The 9,097-nt window shown below is 40.9% G+C and overlaps 1 protein-coding gene across 1 annotated transcript; it reads right to left on the reverse strand.

Moving 5' to 3' along the window:
- Positions 1-2,612: 2,612 nt before the first annotated feature.
- On the reverse strand, positions 2,613-8,897 carry prss35 (serine protease 35). Its single transcript, XM_053432942.1, has 2 exons — positions 8,671-8,897; positions 2,613-5,183 (listed from the first exon to the last, which is right to left on the reverse strand). The coding sequence occupies exon 2, from the start codon at positions 5,162-5,164 to the stop codon at positions 3,893-3,895; it is 1,272 nt and encodes a 423-aa protein (XP_053288917.1). The 5' UTR covers positions 5,165-5,183; positions 8,671-8,897; the 3' UTR covers positions 2,613-3,892.
- Between the last annotated feature and the right edge of the window lie 200 nt (positions 8,898-9,097).

Consider the following 9,097-nt stretch of genomic DNA (forward strand, 5'->3'; position numbering starts at 1 on the left):
GACCTGGTGTCCATCAACATCTCAGGATGCCAGCGATGTTCAGCTTCTCAACCTTAGAGCATCTTTTCCTCCACCCCCGCCCATCAACACCCCACCCCTCTCCTGTGTGATGTCGTAGCACAACTGTGAAAGTGAACCATAGCGGATTATATAAATAAATATGAGAGAAAAAAAATTCAAGCTTGTGCTTATCTAGATGTACCAATCTTTTGTTTAAACAAAACCACACAAAACCCTGAAAAAAAAGTCCACAAATGTATGTGAGAGGAAGTGAAGATGTATGTGTTTAGACTTCTTTCTAGTGTTGAGTTGAATGATGGATGTGCTTTAGTGTCCTAAGCTCCTCCCACCTCCCCATACTTTTGTCCTCGGCTCCTTCTGAAGGGGGAGGGGCTCGTCTTTGTCCCACTCTGACTCGATGGGAGTGGTAAACAAAGCCCCCATAGATTTTCAGAGAAACATGTGGCGTGTTGTTTACAGAGAGGTCCTCTTCGATGTACATAAATTTCTCTGGCGAGGATTCTGTCTCTATTGTGTATGTCTGTGGAAGAGAAATATAAATGTGAATCTGACATGAAGTTGTAAGAAGTTGTGTGAGTATCCTTAAATTTCTCGTCATCATACAAAAGTATTTGGAAAACGAATATGAGTACCGCTCTATGATTAATATTCTGTATATTAAGAAACAACCTCTGCAGGCTTCTGAATCTTACTGGACCAACGAGTGATCCTTTCAGTTTGTTTCTTTTTTTAAACTTGTCTTTTTTTTTGTCTTTCCTGTCTTATTTATATCTTCTGTTTCTTTTAGAATAATCCTCCGGTCTAATGTTGATATTTGCTGGCACTGCTACTAAGATCAAACGAAGTGTTCAACTTAGTTCCAGAGAAAATGTTGATTAATTCATGATAAAGATGGAATTAAACTGCCCTTCAATGTAACTGTACAACTTTCGATATAAGTGTCTACCTATGATATTGACACTTCTCATGTGGGTATGTCTTCTGCTTGTGTTTACATTATAACTTATAAGAACAAGTCAGTATATGGTTATTTTGTATCTCATGGATTATCCCATTGTCATACCAAACTCTATGTTCAGACAGTCTAAAGTTAAATATGATATGATAGAAAATGTAATCACAGAAGTTAAAAGAACAGAGTAAAGATACCTGTGGATAATTTTTTTCTCAACGAACAAAAGTTAAGTTTGCATTCAAAGCTCTGTGTGTGCCACTGAGGAATAACAAAGATGTTGAGTGCATTTACTTCCTCATAAAACTTGTGGAACACCTTTTTGGGGAAACCTGGCACCTATGTTGTTTGCAAACTGGGGTCAGCTCATCAAAAATTACTATATAGTGCCTCTAGTGGTCAAACAAGCCCCAGGGTTCCTTTAAGATCCACGTTGCACCCAGTGCTGTTGGGCCAAATGAAAGTTTGGGTGTCGAAAATGTAATTTTACAAAAAAGGAAAAACTATAATTTGACTGATGTCTGGACATAAGGTTTTTTCGAGTTGGTTCTTTGATCACTGTTGACCTTCATCCCATCAGTGTAACTTCTGTGATACTGTAAGTGGCCACATGGGAGCAGTGTGTACAAACGCCCAGAGATCATCATTGAGCCATGATCTTGTTTCCCACTGATTTACAATGGACTAAATATGTTGTAGTGTTGACCTGTATTTGGACATATGTATGACCTCATGCCCCTGTCCTGTGCTGTAACCTGCTGACCTTGTTCATCATTTCACTGAACTGTGTAAGGAGTTGATTGTGAGAATCTGGAGAGAATCTGAGAAAACAATGGGAGATTATTGACATTTTTCATGACTGAATTATAAAATATGTATTTTTGTTTAGTTGTAAAATTATTTTATTTACGATGACCTTCCCCAGTGCATGTAAGCCCTTTGAGATGCAATAAATTCAATGACGGATTGAACCTCCTGTGAAGGACTTTAATTTTCTCTATATGGCTATTATGTCTTATTTAATGATAATATAATCTGCTTTAGTTCCACCTCATCAACAGCATCTGTAAACGTTTTTTTGATTAGTGTGTGTGCAATATCAACTGTGAATTCAAGTCTCAGGGACACAGGCCCATGACCGCAGGTCCTTCATTTTTATCTTATCCTTTTTTTCCTTTTTTTTAAGAAGGATCTCTGAGTTAAAGTCGACTTTTGACACATTATAATTTGTGTCAAACTTATGAGAAATTATTGCAGTCTAATTAACACATAGAAAACCAGGAGTTATGTTGTATAGGCTCTGAATTCCAGCAGTATAACAGGTTGGTTTCCGAGTGTCTGTGTGTTTGATAAATCTTTCATGTACAATCTGGTTTACAGGCTGTAATTAAAGTATTTTGTTTTCTGGCCACTTGGGGAAAATAGCATTTGAGTGGAGACTGGGGCTCCAAAAAAATTCTGCACTGGGGTCCCATCATAATACATTTAGTGTTCAGTTGCGTGACTTGTGGTGAAACAGACAGAGGTCATATAAAGTACAGTAACCATTACTGGCTGAGGTCTCATAGAGATTGTTACCCACAAACCAGTTATAGTAGTTCAAATGATTTTTGTAATCTGGATAATCACAAACACACACAAGTATTAAGCTTAGTTTAATGGGTGGTAGTCTTCAAACTGCATCATTAATTTCAGATCAATTTCAGGTATTTGGTTTTCAAAAAGATTCTCATATGAATTTTTAGAACATAAACTACATGAAAAACATCACATCCTGGATGGAGATTTGTTATTTTATAACAATATTACTCTTGTAATTGTATTTAGCCCTTAGTATCACAGGAATCTAAACAGCTCAAATAATGTGTTTAATGGTTCAGTCCCATCCGAACGTAACGCAAATATGTAGCCTCAAATTAAATACATAGTTACAGTACTAGGCTATCAAAATATATTCTGAGAAGCCCCCGCCACCCCATTCGAATAGAAAGAAACACACAAAAGTTTAAAGTTCCATAAATTAGCACCACATCTCCTGGATAAGCACCGATATAATTATGTGCACAACAATGAAACCACATTTCACTGCACTGCAAGAACGGAGAAAATATGATGGGAGACTCACAAATCTGAAAAAAAAAATCTTCTATCCATGATCATAAGAAACCTTGCTCTATTGTGGCAGAAAATAAAAATTGTCTTATTTAAAATGATAGCTGTAAAAAAACGTCTACATATACACAATGCAAAACACCAGCTCATTACATTAATTTCTTTAAAAAAAAAAAAAAATCTCAATATTTCTATATAGTTCATTTGTAAAAAAAAAAGTTAACATTAATTTTTCCTGGGTCTTTTGTCAAAGCAAATGCATGCAAACTCCTTAACAGTGGTATAGAACTATTGATCTCCATACAAATCACAGGCGGAATATACCATGAATGTGACTTGGCTTCACTCACAAACAATTGAAAAAACATGCTTCCCAGACTTATATGTGAAATAGGCAAATCCTTTTTAAAAAGAAACAAAAACAAAGCAAAACTGCCGATCCGATCAACCTGTAAATACATACAATACATATTTTTCTCTGTTGTTTATTTAGCAAATAAATAAGAAAAGTTAAAGAGGCAGTTTAATTTTAGGAGTTTGCATGGGTGTGTGTGTTTGTGTGTGTGTTAGAGTGTTTGTTTGTGTGTGTGTGTGTGTGTGTGTGTGTGTGTGTGTGTGTGTGTGTGTGTCAGTGGAGGAGGTGTTGTTGAGGGGCACAGGAGGAAACAGGGAGGCAGGAAGAGAAGAGGCAGTCATTGGGCCCCTGTTTTGTAAAGGAGGTGGGGGGGCTTAGAAAAGGTCAAATGTCTCTTAGGTAGTCTGAGGGTATGTAGTGGGGAGGTGGTTGAGGGGGGATCCTGTGTTGTCTTAGGCCCCCTGGCACTCACTTGAGTCCCCGTGGACCCAGTAGCAGATCTGAGCATATTTGACGGGTGTTATCCTCACTGCCACGTTGTAATCCTGTTGCATCCCGTTTCCGCTTACGTCCACCCACTGGTGACCGGAGAAAACCCCAATGATCTTCCTCGTCCACTTTTTCTTGCCGGGCTCCTTCAGGCGGATGTAGACTCCTGAGCCACTGGAGCCAGGTTTGGCATCACAGTGCTGATAAAGTAAATCATTGGACTCCTCAGACACTGAGCAGAACCGGTAGACCAGGTTGCCAGGCCGGTCATCATCAAAGCCAGAGAAGTGGATCCTCCCAGCGGGGAGCTTCTTAACTGAGGGGATAACGCCAATATCCATGTACTTGACTTTTGGGGCTTTCTTCAGCTCAAGAACAGCGTAGTCATAATCTGCAGCCAGTCCATCAGACACACCTTTGAACCAGCCCTTTGGAATCTGGGTCTGCTTGACCCTGGTCCACCTGAAAGAAGGTTTCTCTGATTCTGCACTTCGCCGACTCCGGCTCTTCCTACCTTTCCCCTTCCCTTTATGATCCCCTTTCCCAACGCTCTTTTCCTGTTCTTCGACATCTTCTTTATCTTTGTCTCCCTTTCTCCTTTTTCCCTTTCCTCGCCCTCCTTTCCCTTTGCCTCCTTTCCCTCGTCTGGACTTCTCCTTCAGAATACCAACACGTAGCTTCTGCACTCCGCTTAGGTAATCCTTCCCATCATGAATGCAGTGGGCAGCCGTCAGTACATGTTTCGGTGACACCAGAACCCCAGAACATCCTGTGGAGAGCTTCACAGAGGTGGAGAAGGGATATTTGGTAGAGAACTGCTTATCAGAGATAGTAAAGCGGCTGTCTGTGCCGTAAACCTCCCGTTTATGGCGTGAGCCAGTTGAGGAATTTTTGGACAAGGCTGTCACCTCATTGACACCTTGCACAGAGACTGAGGTAAACGTGCGTGTACCATTTTCGTAGACCGTCTCATAGGACAGGAACTGCTCCAGGTCTTGCAGAGACGGTGTAGGGAGGCGACGCTGACACTCGATCCCACAGGTCCCACTTAACTCCGGTTGGGGATTGGCTGAGAAGTCGGGGCTGCTGAGATGCACAGTACGTCTTTTTCTTACCAGAGGCACCTTCCAATGTGGCCAGGTATACTCATCATCGACTGCGTTCTCCTCAGCAGCTGCAGCCAACGTCACAGCCAGTACAACCGGTAGCAGGACACACAGGGGAATGGGGCCCATTGTTAAGTTGGCCCTGGCTCTGAAACATAAAGAACAGTGAGGAAGACTTAGGAGAACATTTTAATATGGATTGACGCCATAAATTACTTTCATGAGATCTTCACTTCTGTACAAGATTCAGTTTGTTTTGCTCTAACTTTGCCACAAAGGAACATTTTCACCATGTGTGCCACTAGAGACAACAGTGTCAGTCAGTCGTCAACCACTTGGTCCACACTGAAATATGTTCACACTATTACGATTGATTGCCTAGAAATTATGAATATGTATGTATAGCTATGATCATCACCACAAGGTTAACGTTTTAGGGTTTAATGAGAGGCCTTGATAACTTTCAAGTGCCCTTCAGGATGAAATGAGATAACCTATGTTATACCTAGGATTCTTTGCACTCTTCAGGCCAAATTTTGTCCAACATTTTAATTAAGGTATAAAATCCTACAAAACTCAAGAGATTCCTATTCGTTTGTTTCATGCAAATTGACACATATTAGCATGTTAATACAGTAACAAAGTAAATATTGTAAAGGTGTAAAACATTAGTATATTAGTATTGTCTAAGCCAGAGTATTCGCATTTACAGTAGTTTAAAGCACCAAAATACAGCTTATCAGATCTGCTAGCATCAGGGTAGACTGTTAAATGAACATTCTAATGGTTTAGTAAGATGTTTTTGCAACCTTTTTAAAAGGACACTGGTTGTGAGGAGGTAAAACTTGGATAGAGAGATATAGGGGGATTTCATCTCACACAGGTCCTCAGTTTGAATTGAACATTGCAATTATGTGGCATGCACTGGGCTACTAAGAGATTGCAGTGTAATCTCTAATTGAAATATAGCTGTAGCTTCATTGTTTGCTCCAATGAAGCAAATAAGATATATATAATGGCACCATGGTAATGGCTCAGAATTCACATCACACCAGTTTGACACTAGTGAGGAGGTGATATGGTTTAATCCACTTATGGAAGATTCACTTGTTTCAGCACTTAATATATCTACTTAATAACAGAGATGATGTTTAGAACTGTATAAAAATCAAATGAATGAAACAAGAGTAATCATCTTTGAGCCCTTTAAGCACATAGAACAACACTGAATTGAGAAGGTGCTATATATAATGTTGATGAGTGAAGAAAAGCAATACAATTCCATTTACAGCCACAGAGAGGCAGTGTAGCCCTGAATATTAGAGAGCACTTTGTGACAGTCTAATTGTGGGAGGTAAAATTCCTTTCAAATGCTAAAGTTTGCAGAAAAATTATTGGATTAATTATTCAATAGGGGGAAAAATCCATCTACATATAACATTGTCAAGCTCTTACGACATTTGTCTAGAGTTCTGCTGTGTGGTTTCGAGGAGATGTATGGCCATTGAGTCTGCGGGCCAGGAGAAGCAGAGGATGAACCCCGATCCTCTGAATGGGCTGAGACAGTGGCTTGGAGGTTTGCCACAATGGTTAACCTTCCTCTCAGTAATTACCATATCTGGTTTCCTGCAGCGCTCCACTCCTTGTCTATGCACAGAAATGACATCAATCACGGAGACTGTGCAGGCAGCCAGGCTGCCGATTAATGCATCTACAGAGTGTGAGGCTGCCAATAATCCTGATAACCCTATAAAGAAAGTTACAATTTGGGTGCGTTTTAATAGACTCAGCAGACCATCACTTAACTAGAGAGTAGGAGAGCATCAATACGTCAGCGTGGCTGCGGTGATGACGTCCCGCAGGGCGATCCCAAACACAGGGAGAGAAAATAATTTGCTGTTCACTGGGAAGCAGGGGTGAAAATCCAACAGATAATTTAGGGAGTTCATAGTAAAATAATTGTTTATGCTGGCTGTTTGTGGGGTTTAAATGTATTCAGACAGGCTGACATCTGGTCGGTTATAGATACATGCTTTGGGGGAGAAGGGGCTGCCTCAATTGGCCAGACAGTCTACTGAGACACATTCCCTTTCAATTAGATATTAGTGCAGCATGAAAATAAGACATCATCTGGTTGGGCAAAGCTCCCAGGAGAGTCATTGACTCATACAGTTTCACCCGAGGACTGTATCTGTGTTTTTTCATCTATTGTGGCGTTTCAACCCAAATTCAACATTTTAGTTGAATAAACTAGATAGTGAATAAAGGATTTTATAATTGAGACGATAAGAGATTTTTCTTTTTCAATTCCAGGTTTTGCTTTGCAAGTTTGTGGCTCAGGTGATGGATAGAGCGGGTCATCAAGGAACCAGAAGGTCAATGGTTCCATCCCAGTCTCTAATCTCTTCAATCCCGGCTGAAATGTCCTTGGGCAAGATAATGAAGACCAAATTGTCCCTGTCTGACAATGTATGGGTAATGTCTGATAGAGGACGTGCTGCACATAGATGCATTGTAAGAATGGGCAAATAACTGTATTGTAAAGCTATTTGAGAGGTCTCAGACAATTTACCATTCAGTTAGTGCCCTGTCATCCAGCTGAGTGTGCCACACAGTCTCCAATAAAACATAACCCAGTGGCCAACATCTAACCAGCCCGAAACAGACGCTAATAAAATACAAGCCCACAAGAGCTGTAAAACAGTCTCTATAAATGAGAATACAAAAAATGACCCTGGGTTTCTGCTCAGCTTTACACTCTCACCAACCAGACATAGACATAATACAAATCCAGAGGAGAGGCAGCAATTATTCAGCATCGAGTGGAAACTGATATGCTGCCATGACGGCTCTCGGTCACAGAAGCCGCTAGTTTCGACTCGACTATTTTCCACTCGACTATTTTCCCCTGCTGTCAGCTGAACGAGAAGCTGCATGTGCCCTCTCCATCCCTGCGTGGAGGGAGTCACAATAAGCTGCCTAACAGGGCACCCAGGAGACAAAGTGGCCAAAGGATGGCGCTATGGTGCAGGTCTCCATGTCCACCACAGCAAACATGGGCATGGATATTGCCTAGTTCAATACCGCGTTTATCAGAAGGGACTATTTTAATTTATTTTGACCAATCTTCACAGCTTTGAATACACTTTGTTTCACAGGCACCGTTTACCATTTACTACTTTAGTATGTTGAAATCCACAGAGTCATCCAACAATACACACTGTTGTGCCCAGTGAAGTCTGATTTCACATTCAAAGGCAAATAAATGCAAATGATTATGAAATAAATATCCAAATCTTTCAACTATAGAGTGAAATGAGGGAAAAAACTTCTAAATGTCCACATCTGCATCAGCTTTGTGCTTGGTAGGATGTAGGGCAATGAATATTTCAATTGCAGAACAACCATGCCAATATATCTGTATTTATACCTTCAATAAATAACCTCATCCTAAAGTAACATCAACCAATCCAATAATAAACACTCAAATTAAAACAGATATGTATATAAATTAGTTGCGATAATGTAAACTGAGAGAGATCAATGAAAAACGAAAACATGAAATAAAGTACAATGTATTTCCCCACGGCTCCAACAAGAAGTCAGTAATATCTGTGCGCCATGACGCGTCCTACCTGCTTGCATCCGATTGATGGATAAGTCAAATCCGCAGTGTATCGTTTGTTTTGTTTCCCTAAGACACACACAAATATGATCCCAGTAGAAAACACAGTGCGGTGTTAGAGCATCCCAGACGTCCTGGCATCAGCAGCGCTCCCTTCTCCTCATGACTTCTTCAAAGAGGCAGAGAGAGAGAAAGTCTCAGCCGGGACGCTGCGCTCAGGCTGCACTTGATGCTGAGGAGGGAGGGAGGGAGGAGGGAGGAGGAGGGGGGAGGAAAGAAAAGGCCTGTTCTTTTTTTCCACTTGTCACAAAAGCTTCACGTTCACGTAGGGGTGGGACCAGAGAGAGAGCCAGAGAGAGAGCGAGAGAGAGAGAGAGAGAGAGAGAGAGAGAGAGAGAGAGAGAGAGAGAGAGAGAGAGAGAGAGAGAGAGAGAGAG

This window comes from Pleuronectes platessa, chromosome 10, assembly GCF_947347685.1.
Source record: "Pleuronectes platessa chromosome 10, fPlePla1.1, whole genome shotgun sequence".
Taxonomy (NCBI): domain Eukaryota; kingdom Metazoa; phylum Chordata; class Actinopteri; order Pleuronectiformes; family Pleuronectidae; genus Pleuronectes; species Pleuronectes platessa.

Excerpts from the sequence above, each read along its gene's own strand:
- prss35 (XM_053432942.1), bottom strand. The coding sequence starts at position 5,164 with ATGGGCCCCATTCCCCTGTGTGTCCTGCTACCGGTTGTACTGGCTGTG.